The sequence below is a fragment of the Xyrauchen texanus genome, chromosome 18 (genome assembly GCF_025860055.1).
Source record: "Xyrauchen texanus isolate HMW12.3.18 chromosome 18, RBS_HiC_50CHRs, whole genome shotgun sequence".
Taxonomy (NCBI): domain Eukaryota; kingdom Metazoa; phylum Chordata; class Actinopteri; order Cypriniformes; family Catostomidae; genus Xyrauchen; species Xyrauchen texanus.
Genome location: NC_068293.1, coordinates 38,397,577 through 38,419,431, shown reverse-complemented (window position 1 = coordinate 38,419,431; position 21,855 = coordinate 38,397,577). Strand labels below are relative to the sequence as shown.

At 35.2% G+C, this 21,855-nt stretch overlaps 1 protein-coding gene across 2 annotated transcripts in view; it reads right to left on the bottom strand.

The window, feature by feature from the left end:
* Positions 1-21,855, bottom strand: part of itprid2 (ITPR interacting domain containing 2) — a 71,160-nt gene that overhangs the window by 27,316 nt on the left and 21,989 nt on the right. For both annotated transcript variants that reach the window (XM_052148447.1, XM_052148448.1), the window contains exons 2-8: positions 17,078-17,276; positions 15,203-15,245; positions 11,680-11,729; positions 6,565-6,618; positions 2,314-2,356; positions 2,136-2,234; positions 1,370-1,578 (exon numbers count right to left, since the gene is read on the bottom strand). In XM_052148447.1, the coding sequence (XP_052004407.1) occupies positions 1,370-1,578; positions 2,136-2,234; positions 2,314-2,356; positions 6,565-6,618; positions 11,680-11,729; positions 15,203-15,245; positions 17,078-17,234 (655 nt within the window). In that variant the 5' untranslated portion in view covers positions 17,235-17,276. The remainder of the gene's footprint in view (positions 1-1,369; positions 1,579-2,135; positions 2,235-2,313; positions 2,357-6,564; positions 6,619-11,679; positions 11,730-15,202; positions 15,246-17,077; positions 17,277-21,855) is intronic.

The following is a 21,855-nucleotide window of genomic DNA, read 5'->3' as shown; positions in this document are numbered from 1 at the left end:
TCGTTAGTTGCAGCCCTATAACAAGGTGCAACAAGTATCCAGAAACAAAATAACATCTGTCATCACTGAACATGAAACTTCTGTGTGAAAGAGATGCAATCTAGAGATGCAGCCAAGCAGAGGATACTGCAGCCAACCCAATTCGTCAGGGCAAAAAGAGAAAAAAACTATTCTAAAAATGTCCTGTCACTCATCGATGTCCCTGAATTCCTCTGTAAGCTTACAAATAAATGATCTCCCCCTATGCCTCAATAATTCATAGTCAGACTAGTCGAAGTTGCCAGAAGGCCCACAAACACATTCAAACTAAGTAACGAACCAAGAACCTCAAGCCAAATGCTGTACCCTTACGTTCAACTGGCCTTATTACAGACTTTGCACATTCTTACCCTCACCCGGGCTCTTCCTTTTTGGCTGCTTTGTCTTGGCTCGGTAACAATTATGCAAATCTAGGCCAACATGCAAGCTGGCATGAAGCTGGCACACAGGCAGAACCCTGATGTGAGCGGATAGCAGAATGAGCTTCTATGCCACAGCCTGTTTGTCACTTTGTCTCTCCCTGATGCTCTCGGTCTCTCGCTCTCATTTCTGTGCACATGGAGGACAATGGCATCGTTGTGCTGTACTTCAATTGAGCAGAGTCTGAACAGCCCTTGCGCGCACACAATGTGTTGTTGATCACGGAGTGTTTAAGAGACAAGGGCATTGTTTGCGCTTGAAGAAATGCGTAATTAAAGAATGAACGCAAATCCTTGTAATAATATTCACTTCCCCTCAGGCCACCACATCTTCCCCCTCCTATTCCCTGGTTCTCCTTGTCTTTTCTTTTTTACATAAAGATACTTGTATGTAGAGCATGGAGCTAGAAACGTAAGGATCTAGGTTTGATTCCAAGGGAATTCCCAAACTTAAGTGTGTTTAAATGGTTGCAACGGAAATGGTTGAATAATTTAAAGCTGAAGTGTGTAATCTCTGCACTAGTAACGCCAACGAACAGAATTGTAAAAATAAACACTGTCTTCCTAATCAAACAAACAGATAATTCTGGCCCCAACTCAAGCCAATTGGTTGAATCAATGTTGTTGTGTCAGGCTGGACAGGTCACTCAAACCAAGCCGGAATTTTTATAGTGCAATTTTTTGAGGAAATTACCCTTTTAATGGCTTACTTATAGTTGTGTCTGCATATTAAGCAGGGATAGGATAAATTATGAAAAACACTGAAAAAATTACACAATTTAGCTTTAATATTTCCATCCATTTCTCATTTTTATCATCACTTTGAACGTGCACAGGCACAGCGGGCTGAGCAACGGATGTTGAGATACTATCAGATCGGAGGTATTGTGTTGACAGCTTGGTTCACATACTTGTCAGGGCGTAATTCGGGTTCTCCAGCTCCATGCGTTGAATCTGGGCTCCCAGGTATACTTTGATGTCAATGCCCTTGGCGTAAGACGAGGTGCTGAAGAACCGTGAAGGGATTTTGGAGGCGATGTCAGGCTCCTCTCGCCCAAAACCGAGGTTGTATAGGATCTCCTCTGGATCCTCCTCATAAAGGTCCAGCAATTCAGAAACACTGCAGGAGACAGAACATACATTAAAAACATGCATCTGCATCTATCTGCAAACAGACAACAAATCAATCACTCTATCACTTAATCTATTATTCTATCACTCAAAGCATCTATTTATCCATCCATCCATCCATCTCTCTATATCCATCCATCCCTTCATCTATCATCCATCAATAACTCTGTATATCTATCTGTCTATCACTCCATTTATCCATCTGTCTCATCCATCCATTTAACCATTTATACATCCAGCCATCTCTCTGTCTGTCTTTCCATATGTCTGTCTGTCCATCCATCCATTTGTTTGTCCGTTTATCCATCCATCCCTCTCTCTATCTGGTTGTCCATCCATCCATCCATCCATCCATCCATCCCTCCATCCATGCATTACAAAATCCCAAAGATGTCTCAGAGTACTATAAAATTTGCCATATTCAATTATATGATACAAAATCAGTGACAAACTCCTTGCACAATTACTAGCTGAGTTTTTGCTATTTCACAATCTGAAAGATTTTGCATGTCCCAATGTTGTCAGTATGTAAACGTTGTAAAGTACCTGGACACTGTGCCGCTACTCTTGCCAGAACTTGTGGAGTTCATGCTTCTACCCTTCTGCTTGAACTGGCTCCTCTTGTCCTTGGCTGGCGTTTCATAGCTGAGGAGAGAAGACAGTGACCCATCTGCACACAGACCAGTACAGGAGGAGATGGGAAAACTTTAGAGTTACTACTCACCCATTGGCCTCTGGTTTTGTGCTGCTGTTTTGAAGGTGATTGGCTGATGAGAAAGAAACAGACAGAGCTTGCTGTAAGATGCACTAGATTCCTCCCTAATTCAACACCAAATTGTCCCTAAAGCCAAAGTAATCACCAGTTGACATCTGGCAGAACAAAAGTCAAAAATGACAACATTCTGTCATAATTTACGCATGAACTTTCCCTTTAACAAAAGCCCTGGCTGCTATTTTTAAATAAGCATTGTGAGTTTTCAAAAATAATTTTCAAACAAGCATTAGCAAGTTGATATTGTGACATCTTTCATTACCAAATGTTATTTATTCCACAGAACATAATCTACTCTGAATGGAAATCCGTATTGTGAAACCTTTACCAAATCATTAGAAACCAGATTTTAATTAATTAAAGAGGACAGGAATGAAAACAGAGCAGAAGAAGACATTATCCAGAGCTTTCTAGCCCAAAGCACCCTGTCTGCACAATTACAGGTGAATTCGTCATTCAGCTTCAGGTGAAAATGTGCAACCTAAAATTTCCCAGAAATACAACTGGTGCTGCCTGATTCCAGTCCTGCTGTCAATAAAAGTAGTGCAACAAGTCTGGACTCGCCTCTCTGCATAGATACACTGAAGGGTGAAACCTTGTCAACAGCAGTAGCACAATAGCTTGAGGGGAGTTTGTACAAAAAATTCTCCATTGGCTTTTTGTGTTGTTTAAACAAGTCATTCTAGAACTGGAAGAATCTGTGCTGGTAAACCCACACATAAAACGGCATCTAAAATTTACTGGCCCATATTACATCAAACAATGAAAGTTTTGCCAAGCACAAAACTTGGTAAAAATTGGTATTTGCGAGTAAATAAAAATCGTACTTGCCATTTGGGGGAGTTATCAGTACTTCTATTAATAAGGACGACATAATGTAATATATTGTTATAGTTAACGTTGAAGTTAGAAGTTGACATGCACCTTAAATATCTTTAAACTCAGTTTTTTCACAATTCCTGTCATTTAATCGTAGAAAACATTCCCTGTCTTGGGTCAGTTAGGATCACTACTTTATTATAAAATTGTAAAATGTCAGAATAATAGCAGAGAGAATTATATATTTCAGCTTTTATTTCTTTCGTCACATTCCCAGTGGATCAGAAGTTTCCATACAATTTGTTAGTATTTGGTAGCATTGCCTTTAAATTGTTTAACTTGGGTCAAACATTTTGGGTAGCCTTCCAAAGGCTTCTCACAATAAGATGCTGGAATTTTGTCCCATTCCTCCAGACAGAACTGGTGTAACGGAGTCAGGTTTGTAGGCCTCCTTGCTCGCACATGCTTTTTCAGTAATGACCACAGATTTTCTATCAGATTGAGGTCAGGGCTTTGTGATGGCCACGCCAATAGCATGACTTTGTTGTCCTTAAGCCATTTTGCCACAACTTTGTATGCTTGTGGTCACTGTCCATTTTGGAAGATCCATTTGCAACCAAGCTTTCATCAGACCAGAGGGAATTTCTCCAAAATGTACAATCTTGTTGCCCATATGCACTTGCAAACTGTAGTCTGGCTTTTTTTTGGCGGTTTTGGAGCATTGGCTCTTTCCTTGCTGAGTAGCCTTTCAGGTTATGCCGATATAGGACTCGTTTTACTGTGGATATAGATACTTGTCAACCAGTTTCCTCCAGCATCTTTACAAGGTCCTTTGCTGTTGTTCTGGGATTGATTTGCACTTTTCGCCAAAACTACATTAATCTCTAGGAGACAGAATGCATCTCCTTCCTAAGTGGTTTGATGGCTGAGTGGTCCCATGATGTTTATCCTTGCGTACTATTGTTTGTACAGATGAAAGTGCAGGGTTGGGGAGTAACAGAATACATGTAATGAGATTACGTATTTAAAATACAAAATACAAGTAACTGTATTCCACTACAGTTACAACTGATATAATTGGTAATTAGAATACAGTTACATTAAAAAAAAGTATTGATTACTGAAGAGATTACTTTGCATTTTATTGTCATTTTGAGATACAATGTTGCTCAATTATTTGTTTTTTTGTATCTTTTAAGCCCAGAAATAATTGTGTACTCAATTTTCTTAAGTGTATATGTGACTAATGGGACTATCCTGCAATTGCCTAAAGTATTGTATCGCTCTACAAAGGTAGATACTTTTCTATCAGGCATTAAAAATCTTAATAAAAGGCTGAATTTATTATAAATGATTAATTCTACTAGCTCTACTTCCCTGTTAATTTATTATTCAATTTAACACTTTCTACATCAGAGGTCTGTTTTAATAAAAAATTATTAAATTGTAAAACTTTGTGTATGTTATTGTTATTTTATGAAATGTAATGATACTAATTTGTAATGATTATTGCCAAGGTATTTGTATGCATTCAGTAATTTGTTGCATTTTTGATTTAGTTTAATTCTAAACAATACCTACTGAATATATATTATTCATTTGTAGTTTCTTTATTGGCATTTTGTCCAATACTGTCTATTTTCTACCACAGTTTCACTGGCAGTTTCCTCCATGCATATTGTCAATGTCATGCATACCAAAAGGCATGTCATTTGTAAACCCCATTTATTACAGAAATATTATAATATATACATGTATATATATAATAAAAAATATTATTAGTAGTATCAAACACATTGTTGGCCTACTGTTGTGCTGTACTTAGGCAATTGAAAAAATAGTTGGCATGTCGTACTGTTGAATGAGTGCTTAAATCTGTTTGCTGCATTTGTGAATGTGACAAAGTATAAAAATAACTTTAGCATACCTAGTCATTACAAATTATGTAAAACAGCATTTAATCTTTTATGAAACTTATTATCCTGTATTACTGTATTTCCACTTACATTTATCTCTGCAAATTCTGTGGGATGGTGTTAAAGGTTTAAAGTGTTTCCCGCCTGAGCCAATACTTTTTTATGACAAACTTTACAGGCAGGGTAACCATCAACATTGATGGTGCCTTGTGGGTCTATAACAAACCCAAAGTAATCCCAGACAGTGGAATTCAATGCTTGGGTGGCAGAAATAAAGGCTCTGAAATGTCTGTATGATGGGATCGTGCTGCACTCATGCTGCACTTCTGATGTGCTCGTGATGCGCTGCACTCGTGACACCTGCATGTCACCTTTAAAATTGAGTGACAGTAAATGTAACATAAGGACGGCGCAATTTAAAGATTTATTTCATCTCGGCAAGTTTATTTGATGCTGTGTAAATAGCGCCGATTCTGTCTTAAACTGATTTGGATTTTAAAAAAAGTTCTGAAAACATTCTGTCTTTATATTCATGCAATCCATTAATGATAAACATAAGCATTATCACATATTTATTTTATACATAAGCCATTTCTAGCTAAATATATACCGTATAAGGCTTGGCAAAATATAGATTCTTAATTTGAACAATCCCGATATTGATTTTTTAAATCCCAAGATCAATCATTTATTTTTACTTCAAAGTTTTACTTTTGTTTTGGGTGTTGATAAATATATTTGTTAAATAAATAGCAATTGATATGCATAGTTTGGGCTCTGTTGTTAATTTTTAAAATTCATATTATCATAATGTACCTAAAACAGTGTTCCCTGTATAATATACAGGAGCTAATTTCTTTCAAAACTTAGGCAAAATAGACATTTCTAATGAAAAAAAAAAATTAAAATAAAAAATGTTTGTGTATCCAGATATTTCAGATATTTTATTTCAGATTTTGTGTATTCGGCCCACCCCTAGAACAAAAAACAAGTGTAAACATTGCACATCAGAGTTAAAAAAAAATGCAACAATTTAATTCCTTTCGGAATTAAAAGTGACGTGCAAATGAACTTGAGTTATTAAAGCCCTTCTCTCACTTGCTAACACCTGGGCCACAGATAACTCACCATGAAACCAGAGATAACTTATCTGATGTGTCATGACAAGTCTTTTAAATATCACATGTATGGGTGTGCATGTCGCGTTGCATTTGTGTGTAAATGCAAGACAGCACATAATCCAAAAAGAAAGGAAAACAGCACCAAAAATGACATACCCATCTTTAAAGAACAGAAATAAACAGATGACGACAATAACATAAGCCTTGTTTGGCAATATCGATCTCTTGATGGTTCATTAACCTCAGGTGCTGCGTGGAATGCTTGGAATACTTGGGCACATTCCACACAAAGGAGCTCACTTGAGAGTAATTACGTCCAATTGAGAGAGTAAGTGGAGAGTACTTACCTTCGGCTCCCAGAGACAGGTCATCTTCAAAGCTACAGCCATTCTTTAATGGCCCTGAAAAGCAAAGAGAGAATCCTTTCAGAGAGAAAACACTTTGCCCTGACCAATCGCGACGAACCAGAGATAATTTCCCATGTTCTTCTCAATAAAAACACTTCAACGCACATCCAAGCAGCATTTGGCTCGCCTGAGGCATTTGTTTGCACACAGGTTAAAAGGTATATATATATATATTTACTCTAAACCGCAACTGCCTTACCTACGAATTTATCCAAAAGAATGCCGATGCAGTTTTGAACGACTTGAGCCATACCTGAAACACATTATTCAGGTCTGAGCTTTGTTTAATATCAAACTCTGAAGATAATGTTGATCTAATCGGACCTTCTATGCCAAAGTGGGGGGAAAAGGAGTATGTGGGGAACTGCTATTGGCCCCAAGGCAGCATATGAGGGTGTGAGAAAGGCAATGTGCATGTGACCTGTGTGAAAGATCTTGCTCCAAAGTTCAAAAGAAGTGGAGAATAGGGCCACCTGACAGTTGAGTAACCTTTTACAGTGAAAACTATTCCAGACTACTGCAGTTAACATGAAAGCTGTGACTTGTATCAACATGGGATGTTCAAAACTACTGCATTATTTCAAAATAGTGGGTTTGTATGTAGTCGACTAATAGGTTTAAAGGGATAGTTCACCCAAAAATACAATTCTGTTATTTACTCACCCGTATGTTGTTCCACATCATATCATAATTCTTACGTGAAACACAAATGAAGAAATATTGAAGAATGTTTTTTTTTTTTCTTCTCTACAATGAAAGTGAATGGTGACTGAGGCTGTTAGTCCATTACATTCTGCCTAACATCTCTTTTTGTGTACCACGGAATACAAAGTGTCATATGGTTTAACTTTGGTTCAACACATGACAGAATTTTGGTCCAATTTTTGGTGAACTATTCCATTAAGGAAGCCCTATACAATTAGGCCGATTTCAGGTTCCCCCCGACCCTAATCAGACATGTATCTTTAAGCTGCGTTTACATATGATGCGTTCTTGCATTCAAATCAGCTAGACTGAGAGCAAATAGAATGGAACAGAATGTGATAAGAAAAACAACGCTAATGGTGGCACACACGTAAAAAGAAAAAGTGCGCAAGTCGTGACTCAACAGCCAAAGATGTCTGTCTGACACCTTGTTCACGCTAGCGGCATCTTTGATTTTTAATAGGAATGACAACGAGGCTGTGAGGGATAGACGTACAATCTCTTCAATGGGCTGTACTGCAGTTTAAAGTGTTTTTGGATCGTTCCACGGACAAACCATTGATAAAATATCTGTCCAAGAACATTCAGTATACCAAGAACTCCAGACAACAGGAGTTGTGGAAAATCAGATGTGATTTAGCAGCTTTACACCATTTAATTCTTGCTCCATTTCCACTTTAAGGCACAAAAACAACTGAATAATTTATCACTATCCTCAGAAGGTTAACAGCCTGCATTGGTAAAGGAAAAATGTGCGGAGTCTACAATGAATTAATTTTAACTGCTCTATTGGGTTTGGGTCATTTTGACCCGAGATCGTTACTTTTAAATACCACTTAGTTTTTAGTACAGGAACCAATAAGAAACGTATTGACTTTGTCAAGACTATCAAAATACGCATACATTATTTTCTTTCTGATTTTGCAACCCTCTACGGTAAATTAAATAAAGAATCACCATTAGCTAGTATATTTTAGTTTTTACTTGCCAGACTTATCGATTTCATTTAAGCATTTTAAATCCAACAAATTTCACATTCCTTCAATTTATATGATGTCATAAAATTGCACTTTAAATAAAGATACAAGCTGTAGTCACTGTTTGACATTTTTGAAATATAAAACATATTTTTCAACAAAAATTCACAAGGTTGGAACCTAATATTGAAAATCATGGAAGTCACGATTATGAAATTATGATTAATTGTAATTTGTGATTATGGCAATGAATTGCCTGTTTTAGGGCTGAGAGGTTTAATTGTTTATTTTGGGTCTTTCACAAATATGATGATTAATTGTCAGTACAAACCGTCACTGTCTGCTTCATGCACACAAAGTCATTTATACAAATTTAGCTTGGGCCAGATAATAAAGGATATGATTTCCTTTTCAGGCTTCAAATACGTATGAATGACAATCAAATATAAAATACATTTGAAAATAAAATAGTATTTTAGTATCAAATTACTTCTAAATATCTAAAATATAGCTCTTGCTTTTTTTGTTAGATTTAGTCTTGGTCCATTTTAAATTTTCACGCTTTTAGTTTTGATTTTATGTTTGTTTTTTAAACCCTGCAAACTGTATAGCTATTATATTATAAGCAATATGAAAAATATTTCTGCCTTACATTTTTAAAGTTACATTTTTGCATTCACTATTAAATTAAGGTTTATACCTACTTTATATTTTGGCAGGAGTTTCGCATCTTTTGTGTTCACGGGTCAATTTTGACTCGGGCATCAAATGTGGCTTTACACACATTACATATATTTTATTATTATTATTTTTGTACATTATGAATTACATTTTTTTCTTATAAACACCTTACTTATTTTTATGAGAGTGTATTTCCCATACTCTCACACACACTTATTTGTCTCCCACTGGGACTGCATCATGTTTACAAACATGCACATACTGTATACAACAGTCACACACAGACACACACACACAGACACTCCTGTACAAAACAGACATGACAGATGTAACAAACATGACAAAATAACCAAATCAAAGGTACTACTCTCTAAAGGGAGTGTAACAAGAGCAAAATGTCATGCATATTTTAGTCTAAATAGAGTCTGAAAGAAAATAGTCCACATTTTAGTCTGCAGCAATCTGACAATGAACCAGCTTGCAGAGTACTCATGCAATAACATATAGCAGTTCATGGAAGTAAACAGAATAGATTTAGCTTAAAAACATAGTAAAGATGTATTAATGTTCTATACTTTGAGTTGTACAGTTCTGATGATGTTTAGTTGAAAAAGAACAAACTGGCTTTTAACCACCAAGTTGTATTGAGCAGTTATGAGTATTAGGAAATTCATTCAAATTACTAGTAGTTCTCATATCATACGTTAATAAAAATGTTACATTGTTATCTTTAATTAAAATGCCACAGAAATGTTGATAAAAATATGTCTTCACATGTATCACACTGGTTTTGATGTAGTTTAATTTAGATTTTGAAATGTCAAATAATTTCTGTATTTTATTATTCCTAAAAAAAACGGAATATTAATTTATAAATTTTATATTTGTCAGTTCAAATGCTATAAATCTACAACTTTTTACATGATTTACAAGAGTTAAGCGGTATTAATGACTTGCAATATAGTTTTAGATGAAAACCACTGGCTTAAGAATGATTTACAAGCTTAAATTCCACCAGGTCTAAACTGATGCATGCAGATTCTGAATGCAATAGGAGGGTTAAGTACTTAGATGCACTATAAACTTTTTCAAAGGCCCACACTTAAATATTTACATTTTTGTGTCTAACATAATAGGTAAACCCAATATTAAAGCACTGATAACCGATTAAGTGGAAGAGTGTAAATATCGGTTAAAAAAATTGGTCAAACCAATTATCGGTCTATCGCTAGAATACTGTCAAAGAACTTAAGTTTAGCAAGCTTTCAAGATGCTAATTAAAGCATTGCCGCAAAAAACAACGCCCCACACACACACACACTGTGCAAACGTTTTAGGCACTTGGAAAATTGTTGCATAATGAGGATGTCTTCAAAAATAAAACCATAAAGAGTTTTCATTTAACAATTAACATCATACAAAGTCCAGTTAACATAAAATAGCTAAATCAATATTTGCTGTGACCACCTTTGCCTTTTAAACAGCCCCAATTCTCCCAGATACACCTGGACACAGTTTTTCTTGGTTGTTGGCAGATAGGATGTTCCAAGTTTCTTGGAGAATTTACCACAGTTCTTCTGTCTATTTCAGCTGACTCAATTGCTTCTGTCTCTTCATATAATCCCAGACTGAATTTCTGTTCAGTGGGGGGTCTGTGGGGAACATGCCATCTGTTGCAGGGCTCCCTGTTCTTCTATTCTAATCATTTCTATTTGCAAAAGTAATGTTTGGGAGTCTAAAATGTATGTTTCCTATTGACACACTGAAGCTGAAGACATAAATAGCCATCTTAAGACAAATGTTTTTGTGAAACATCTTAAGTGCCTAAAACTTTTGCACAGTACTGTGTGTGTATATATATATATATATATATATATTATGGCTGTCGATTTAATGCGTTAATTCAGTGCAATAAATTTTATTAAAAATAATTAAAATCGCAATGCCCCCACACCATAATAAGGAAGATTCCTGAGAAATGCAAGCTTGTAGTACCATCTGTTTACTCCAGAGGACAGTAATTGAAACTTCAGCTGTATGAGCAATGCACAGTTTATACAGTGAAGAAAACAACCTTTCAGCAGCAGCACAACACAAACATGCGTTACGTTCTTGCGTTCAAAACACTTGATGGATCGCAAATTCGAACTAAGGGATCTCAAGATTTTTTCTAAGTATTAAACTAAATTTAACTTGACACAGTGACCTAAAAATTTCATGTTTATGACAACAAACGAGATGCAACACAAACATGTCTGACGCAGGTGTAAATTGAAAGGTCCTTAAACAAGCCCTCATAATAAACCTCGAACTGATTGACAAATTCACTTGTGAAATGGATTAATGTGAACTGTATGCTAATGCTTGGATATATACACATACATATATACACATACACACACACATATATATATATATATATATATAAATAAATGTGATTAATCGAGACACCATAATTAATTGATATATATATATATATATATATATATATATATATATATATATATATATATATATATATATATATATATATATATATATATATATATAAATAAAAGAAAAAAATCTACAAATTACTTGACCTTGTTTTTCCGACAAGTTGTTGAAAGATAAGTAAATAGTCGACCATTGTGACTTAAATAACATAAATGCACAACAAAACACCACTTAGGTCTATGGAAAGTGAGCTTACCTTTGGACGGACTGCTGCTCCGTTCGTCCAATGAGGACCCAAGAGGAGTCCTGTTGAGAGATGAAAAATATACCATATCTACTTGCCATTTCCCTCATTTAAGAGTTGATTTAAGCATAAACACACAAAAACAAATCCCCGCCTGTCTCTTGCACTGCAAAAAAACATTCGTTTTAGCATTATTGTCTTGTTTTCCAGTAAAAATACCCATACATCCTTAAAACAAGATCATTTTTATGTAAGAAGCTAAAACTGTATAAGACATGTTTACAGAGAATATTTCACTTAACCCAAATTAACAAATTCATTTTCTGCTTTGTTTTATTATAATATTTTTAAGAGGATATGTCTTAAATGAAGTTTATATAATGTGTATATATATATATATATAGAAAGTAAATGTATCTTGTTTTAAAATACATTAAATCCTGATTTAAAAAAAATTCTACTTTTACAATGTGGCATGTTAAGTCCTCTGAACCCTCTAAAAGCAACAACATATCATACACCACTCACACAAACAACAAAACTGCAAGAATTTCTTGCAGAACACTTACAGGACAATGTCTCCGAACTCTCCCGCAACTTTCATCTAGACCCCTGGAGATTCAAACGGTGTGAGAAAAAAAAAAAAACGCACCATGTAAAACGACGGCCACTGAGGCTAAGTATAGCTTGCACTCTGCTGCCTGCTGGCCATGTCACACAACACCAGCAGCACCGCCACTAAAGTCATCTGCCTCCGGTTATCCAGCAAACTCTACAGCTGAGCACAGACACTTACATTTCCTGTTAGGCTGTAGGAGGATGTCTGTCTTATGTGTGTTTAATGATAATAAGCAGGAATTGGGAATTAGGACAGTGGTAGCACGAGTTATTTTTATTGACCTAGTGTGTGGCACTCATGCTCAAACATGCTGTCATCTGTGTCACGCACAAACGGTGATGGGGATTTTGCACTACTTTAGAGAATTTGATTAAATAAACTTGAGTCGATAGCCCAAAATGTGTAATTTTGTAATTATTCACTCATTTTGTTCACTCAGAATGTCCATGGGACCAGGTGGGACTCTCAAGCTCCTAAAAGGAAAGCAAGATCCACAAGATCTAAGGTCTTCTGAAGCAATACGATTGCTTTAAGTGAGGGACAGACCAAAGCCATGGCCATTGATTTTACCACGTTTATGCCTCTCATCCACACTCGAATGGCATTTCCTTCACCAACAATTATGACTTTAGAAACACTTTACATAACTGGTAAGGCTGTGTGATATATTGAATATTAATGGCATTATCATGGCTATTTTGCTGGCGATATAATATTAAGCAATATTGTGAATATCACTATGATTGTAGTAGGGCATATTTTATTTGGCCACTACATTTCCCAAAAGAGCACGTCAAAAGACTAATTTCAAGAAAAGATGAAATATACACGACAACACTTTCAACTTTCCGCCAAATAAGAAGCTCCAGGTGAAGTAAATGCGACAAAGTGTTGTCATTGTACAAAACAAATATAATCCTCATAATGATTAATATAATAATATTTATGTATGATAATGTATTATAATAAAATGTATCTGGGCTCCAAAATGTGTGAACTTGTTCCCAAAAAAGTTTTAGAACAAATATAAGTAGGTAAATATGGATTTGTATTACTGTACTGTTGTGTTGGTGCATCAAAATAAATGATTAAATATAGTTTTTGAGTTTATTTAATAAACTGTGGAAACGAGCCATTGTTCTTTTTAGATATTTATTTTAATGCATTAAACATTTTGAATCTACTTGGCTTTAATGGCTGTTGAAATGAGGATTCCTCTGATAAACAAACAATAAATACAAAAATAGTTTTAATGCCATTTCAAATCAAATATTTAATAATCAAGATCAATTCGCTGAAAAATATTGAGATATAATTTTTGTTGCCATTTCACCCAAACTCTAATAACCACATTACAATGAAAAACATAGTGCGCTTTTTTTTTTATTTTTTAGACATGATGCACTAGGTTTGAAGTCATTGATAGTAAACACCATGTTGCGTGTGTCGTAACCAAATATGTAGTGCCAGTACAGAGAAAGATTTGCAGTAAATAAAGATACATTTCAGTTTGATCCACACACAAAGCTAAACAATGGCTTAAAAAAAACTTGTATTACAAGTGAGTCCTGTGGTTTGTTTTTTAAATAGTTTTTTGTTCCACTTAAACGATAACACAAAAAATGGTTTGGAACAACATGAGGATGAGTAAATAATGATAGAACTAATTTTTTGGGATACATTTTTCCTTCAAACCAATTTATTTGCAACAACAAGCACAAACAAATTCTTTAAATCGCAACAAGAATGTTGATAAGGCAATGACTGACATTTACGAGTAATTCTGGAACTGATTTAGTTTTTTACGTGGAAGGTTTATGTCGGTCATGAGGGACGTACTGTATATCTACAAAGTAAACAAATGCAAAAGTTCTTTCCTCTTATACTTCAGAGCAAAACAGTCATACATCTTTATAAAATAAAAATCATTAAAAAAATAAATAAATGACCTGACAGTATAGAAAGAGAGACTAAAAATTCTGCAAGGACAACTTCAACAATAATGGGCCCCAATGGACCCAAACATACCCCAAAAACTGCATGGAAAAGAAAAGGCCTTGGAACACAAAGAGCAATAGTCAGTCTTCACAAGTAATGACTTTCCTGACTTTCTGCCTCACTGTCAGTACACATTATTCACATGACTCAAATTTACTGCACAGCAAAAAATAAATAAAAATAATGAGTATTTTTGCCTTTATTAAGTAAAACACCTCAATATCCTTGACAGAATATACATACACTTGAAGCAAAATGTAAGATAATAAGACTTGTTTTCAGGAAATGTATTTATGAAAATTCATAAAATATGATTTTTGAATATGAATGCATTTTTATGCATTTTTTTTTCCATACAAAGGGAAAGGGTGACTTAGGCTTTCGTTCTTCCTAACATCTCGTGTTCCATGGAAGAAAGCAAGCCATGCAGGTCTGAAAAAACATGAGGGTAATTTTGGGGTTAACCGTGCCTGTTTATTTACTATGTTAATAAAGCATGCTTATTTTTGTTGAATATATAGCTTGTTTTCATTTCAAAACTTCACAAACTGTTGATAAATTTATGATTAAAACAAGAATCTTTTTAATTATATATATATATATATATATATACCAATAGGGTAAGAAATATATACTCAATTAAACTGATATTCACTGAAAACAAGTCTATGCGATTTTGCTTCACCGATAAATGGATCTTATTTCAACAATATTTTGATATTTTACTGGAAATCAAGACAAAAATACAGATTAAGAAAATAATGTTTTTGCAGTGTGCTTGTCAGTGACACCAGAACCTTTAAAACGCTCTCAGAGCAATTTGTTTACTTAACAATTCACGTCACACCGTGTACAAAGATCTCTCTCACACCATTTGCATTTGAATTTTATGAGCAACGAGTTTGTTAAGTAACCTACCTGCAGTCTCTGAGCCAGCTCGCTATCTTGTTTGGAAAAGGACCTGATGATAAAAACAAAGGGAATGTAAAATGAAAGTTACATATAAACGTTCCACGTAATAAAAAAAGGAATTTCCTTAAAAACAGACAGAGCAACAATGGCAACCAGATCTAATCGCGTAAAGAGAAAATGTTCTCTGAACATGCTCTGTAGTCTGCGTTTGTCGTATTTTCTCCCTTTGGCTGAGAATGAGGCCTGTTAGAAACCTTTATTTAGTCTTAATTGGTTTATCATGACTTGCGTGGAGCTGAATCAAATCCTAGTTCAAGCAGCCAAATCTCAATAATGTCTCCCTGCTGCTTTTATTACAGAATTACGACTTGCAGTGCGCACCTTCCTACAGAGCTAACCACCCGAAGCCTCCCAGCACTGCATCGAAACTTAAAGATAATGGGGGAAACTTTGCCAAAAAAAATTAAATAAAACATTTGCCATGTGGTTGCCTCTAATAACAGCTATTTTGTGTATAAAATGTAAGATGTCCATTTCCAGTAATTCTCAGTATTACCGAATCTATATTTCAAATAGTTCACATTTCTCAAAATGAAAATTGTTCTGACACATTTTTTAGAATGGTTCATTTTGCTGCAGCTCACTTCATGTGTTTTGCTCTCTGGCATAATGCATGTAAAAGTGTGGTAAAAGGAGATCTTTGGAAAAAAAGTCAACAATCAGATCAGCAATCACAAATTTTGCGTATTGGCCCTAAAGTATTCAAATCAATGCATCCCTACGATCTCAAACATATATTACAATCAAAAAATAAACTTTTAACCATTGTTAGTTTTACTGAATCCTCCCTTGTTCATATAGAGATATATAAAATAAAGTAATAAAGAAAACTTGATTTAAACAGTTATTTCAATGATTTCAAGCTTTACTTAATCCATGTGTGTTGGGACAACACAAATATTTTTTGTTTGGTTAACTGAAACTGCAGGAGATTTTTAATTCCCAACATGGTTTGCATGGCACTCAATATTAAGATAATTTTTTTAAAGGGTTATATAATGTGTGTGCAAGATGAATGTAAAGGGGGGAGACTTTGTGTTTAATGCTTTGAGTTTCTCTATATTGCTTTACTCATTGAGCAATTGCTATGCTAATCATAGGATAGTTCCATTAGGATGCATTTAGCACGCTAGCATTCAGTGTACAAGCTAGTTAATCGTAGAAAGAGATTTGATTTAATTTAACATCTAATTTAGTTGGTTTTACTCAATACAATTATGTTCCCTCTACTTGAAGTATTTAAGTTGAGATTAAATGGTAGTTTTAATTGAGGAAAACTCATATTAATGTGTGAAATCAGTGTCCATGATTGAATCAAGTTCAGACAGATTTTTTTTTTGTAGCATACGCAGGTACAAATATGCAGATGGGAGCGATTGGCCAATGCATGGCCCGGTTGAACTTTAACGTGCATCCTTGCGTTACTGTGGCGTTAACAAACCTCAGCACTGAAGGGGTGAAAGAGTTACCTTCAAACGTCTGTGCCATTAAACTGGATGTGTTATTCAGATATGTTGATACAAATATATTTACTATAACTTATGTGTTTTAGTTCTTACATTAAACATTTTGAATCTACTTGCCTACAGTGTCTGTTTGGTTGAAATGATTCAAATATTGAGATATATGGGCTTAATGGGCTAAAAAATATCAAGATAAATATACAATATGTATAGACTGTATTAACAGTATCTAATCAGATTTTTCAGCCCTTTAAGCAATTTAGAATATATTTCAATATAAAACATCTACACACTTAGTATTTACCAGACCGTGACCACAGAAAAGTCAAACATTTGAATCTTTAGATATGTGCTGTACCTGATTTAGCGATTGTCGAAGGCTTACCCTCCATAGGCTGGGCAGACAGCAGCTCTTCTGTGCCCTGGTCCTGCGACTCAGAAGCCTGCCAGGAGACTCGGCTCTGAGCCCAGGCCCTCCTCTTAAATATGGCAGGGGGAGACTCGCACTCCTCCATGTCCTTAGCTTGGACGGAATACTACAGCAGGGGGCAGGTCACCTGCAGAGACATGTAGAAGGACTGACTCAGTTCTCAATTGTACGACAATGACCAGGCCACTCTTCCAGAGGGATTGATGGCAGGACTTAAAAGAGTTTCCTCTAGACATCTTACATTCATTCACTAAATACAAATGTATTTAAACCAAACCTATGATGAGCACATCATCTGCTTTTCTGAGCCCTTCAAGAACTTTACAGTGTTTAAAAAAAACACAAAAAAAAAAACACAAATACTGTATGCAGCGCGGATGAATTCATCAGGTAAGGACCACTTCAGATATGGAGTCGCATACAAAGACAAGCAAGAAAGCAAGACAAGAGCCTCAAAAACACATACAAAGAATAATAACAACATTTAATGCACTGCCATGGCAACACAAATTAAGATATCAAGTAATCCTTCACAATTTTACATCAGATGTATCTTGACATTATTCTAAACAATTTTGAAGTGATTTGGGTAAATGTAAGATAACTATTTCAAAGCATGTTGTCAGTGCCACACTTCCTGCTGTCAGGTGGTGGTGCTATGATGACCTTGAACCACAACAGTCTCCAAGATGAAACATTCAGATTATTTTTTATCAAAATCACACAATGCACACAGAAGATATAAAGCACTTCCTGTTTCCCATTTTTCACCATAAATGTATAGCTTCACCATGGTGACAGTCCAAAATGTAAAAAATAATTTAGCAATTTAACATCTACAATGTCTTGGCATGATGTTGCACAAATTTGATGCCAGTAAAATTAGTTCCCTAGGAGAACTATTTAAAAGTTCAGAGCCTGCGATTTTTAGGAAATCCAAAATGGCTATCTTCCTGTTGGGCTGAGCTAATGCCTATAATTATGAAAGTTGTTCGGCTTGATGAGAACTATATACATACCAAATTTTGGTGACTGTAGGTGAAAATGGGTGTGCTACGGAGTACTTCTTACAAGCACTTTCAGTGCTTGAGCCCTAATAATAATAATAATAATAATAATAATAATAATAATAATAATCCTTAGAACAACAATAAGGCCTTCGCACTTTCAGTGCTTGGGCCTTAAATATAATGGTAATGTATGGCCTTTAGACAATTTTGTTTGATCATCCAGACCAGCAAACATGGCAACCAATGGCATAAATGAGTCTGGATTATCAGTTTATCTGACCAGTGGAAGACAAGAAGTGTTTTTTTGGAAAAATCTTTATTTTTGACAATATGGTCATTCCAAATCAACTGAACCAGAGGTCCCATTGCATTGTTTTGATTTTCTAGTTAAAGAAATTAAAGATTTTACAATTTATGGATGGAGCCATAATTGCAAGCCCCATATCTTAATACAGACAAAAAAAAAAGAAACTTCTGAACCACAATTTATAAGGAGTCAAACCATTAGCATGGCAACAAGCGGTGCTTAAATAAATTCTAAACAAATTCTAGTAATATACCTTACAACTTTTGTGTAAAATGAATTAATGATGCTGCCACATTTCTAAGGTTATTTTGTTCACTCTGTAGTTTTGCAGTAAAATATGCTAAAATTGTCATTTTGAGTGTCAATTGTCACTCCCCTGCACAAAATAATTGATTGCTCCATAAATCCATAGCATTTACTGTTATGGCTTTGATAATCATTTAAAAATCATATTGTCATAAAATCATATTAACAAAATCTAAAAATTCAGCCTGGATGTCTGAAATTTGGTTGATTTGACATGAAACACCACATTTTAGTTTTGGTGACGTGACTGCACCTTCAGATGATTCTAACTGTGGCACATTAGGCCAACATATTTGCAGAAAATATATACATCTTATTTTTTAGTATAACACCCTCAAAATGAATATCTACCAAAATATGATCACAAAATAATGAATAGTTCATGTGGGTAAGGAATGGTTAAACATTCCACAGATCTGGGATATTAGTTGTTGAAATAGGTTTCTCTTAGCTACAACAAAAATGAGAGGGAACCTTTGTACAAGAATTATTTGCACATAAAATAAGAGATGAAGGCATGTGAAGGCAGGGACCACAAATGACCAGCACAAGAAACTAATAAAATCTAGAGAGTTTCCTCTTCATAAGAAGATAACTGGAGAGACAGAGAAAATTATGGGGGATGGATGGGGGGCTTGTTTGGGATAAATGGTAGAATCAAAAAGTAAAAAAAAAAACAAGTTAAGCAGGAAATGCCTGTTTAGTTGAAAGATTACAAGCTGGTATTGAGTCATTTCCTGTTTTGGATCTCGCACATTCTGAAGAAACAGATGAGCTTGACCAAATGGGATGGATTTATAATTCAGCATTCTAATATCCAACAGTTCACACACTATTAATAGCATGTGGCTATTTTTAGACTCTTTCATATGAAAGCAGAAATACATTGAAAACTTGGTAAACCACCACCACATTTTATCAACAAAGTCTCATGGACATAAGGGAAATGGTCAACATCAGGACAGGGACTATTGCTGAATGATCACGTAATCAAAATATAAATGTAGGTTAATGCACTTTCAATCGGTTACTATCACAAAATATATCCTGTTAGGATGATCAGGTTCTTGTAACACCTTAAAAGAGTTGAATAAGCTATAGTGACCTGCTGACTGTACGTGGTCCCAATTATTACTCTGAAACTTACTAAATAAATAAGTAAATGGACATAAATGATTGATCTGAGTTGACATTATTCTATTACACAAGAAAGAGACCCATGCTATGATACAAGAAACTTGCACAGCTATGTTTTGGTTTTTACACAAAATCATACCACAGTATTGTGGTATTCTTTTTCTGATTTGTTGGAAAATGTTCCAGGGTGTTGATTTATTTAACTAAATGGCATCACAGTTCCATATCACTTTGTTACATACTTTCCAAATTGTTACAAAGATTTAAATTAACAGAACTTTCAAAAGACCCAGAAGCGTTTCCATACCAGCCCTTAGAAAAATCGAGAGTTCACTGCAAATTTGCTGCACAATTGCGGAAAATCCACCACTGATCATTTTCCCATGCAAATGAGCTTTTTGGCAAACTCCATTGTTGCCAAAGGTTTGCTGCAGGTTCACCACTTAGCGGTGAAGAGGTGCAAATTTCCCACGAAATGTGAATCACAAGCTCATATGCATGCAAAAATAACGACTGCCAAAATTAATGCAAATTTGTAGCTAATTTGCCAGAATGCAAACCATTTTTGAAAGGGGGTATTTCAACATGATCACATGGGAAGTCGAAATGTTGTTTCCGAGAGTTCCAGTATTCTAGGATCGGCCACATTATGCAGACTCACTGACAAGTGACATCTAATCAGACATTTTTGCATTGGCTCCAGCATGTTTACGTTCCCTTATACAGCAACCAGAAGCCCGTTGTGTCAGCAGCGTGGGAGACCAGGGTTTGGATCCTGCTTTGAAACCAGGAATTAATCGTGTTCGCATAATCGGGGTTGAGTTCGATTCAGAGGTTGCACTTTTTCCACCTAACATTACATTTTTACTTAAGTGATATCTATGAATGTTTAGGTTTGGGTTGGGGTGTACAGTTTAGAAAATATGTATTCTTCACTGTATTACAGCCTGTGAAGCTGAACACAATCTTGCATTTGGCGACTCTCCCATTTCACCCAGAAAATGGAGCTCACATGTTCCCATGCTCTCAACAACACTTACTACTTTGGCCACTGGGGGCAGTGTTTCAGATTTCGGTAAGAACAGACCAAATAAAGCTAAAGAAAGGTCTACCTACTGTTTCAGATTACACTGTGAGCTCAGTTTGGGTATTTTGTGGTCAGATTTATAAGGAATAATGAAAGAATTTTCAACAAGATTTTGATAAGTAGGCCTGGTAAACAAATCTAAAAGGGAATATAAGAGGAAGCACTAAGCAGTTTCAGTCTCAGTTTAAGCTGCATATAGCCTATCTGTTTTTGAGTAAATTGTGTGAACCAACGTCAGAGCTTTTGTTATTTTTGGACTCAAGTTTACTTGGAGAATGTTAATAAGAGGTGAACGATCTATTCCAGCCTATAGACTCTAATGTTATGTCAAACTCCCTTTTTCCCTTTTAAAAGCCACCTCTACATTTACAACACAGAATGATTAATTACACTAGCACACAAATAGGCCCTCTCTAATGTCAAGCTAAGGGCGATTTACACGTTACATTAGCAAAATCTTTGATCAGCCACATTGATTCAAGCTGGAACACTGCGTCCTCTTACGTCTGTCATGTCTCAAATTTACGCAAATATTAGTCCTTTTTAGATCAATTTCAAACAAGGCCACACAGAACATCTGACAATTAATTTTGCACTTAGCACAAACTAGTACAGTGCCATAAATAAATAACAACTATTCCAATACAAATATTATCAAAACAGAAAAAAAAAAAAACTGTTGATTGATTTTATTAAGAGACATTGCAAAGTCCATAGTCAGCCACATGTTATACATGGGGAGCGACATGCTCAGTTCCCTTTAAGAAACATAGTTGTTAAATTCCATAAACACAGGCAAACTTATGCTCTCCGCTTCATTTTGGACCTGCAATTTTTAAGCAGTGCAGACGGAGCTACA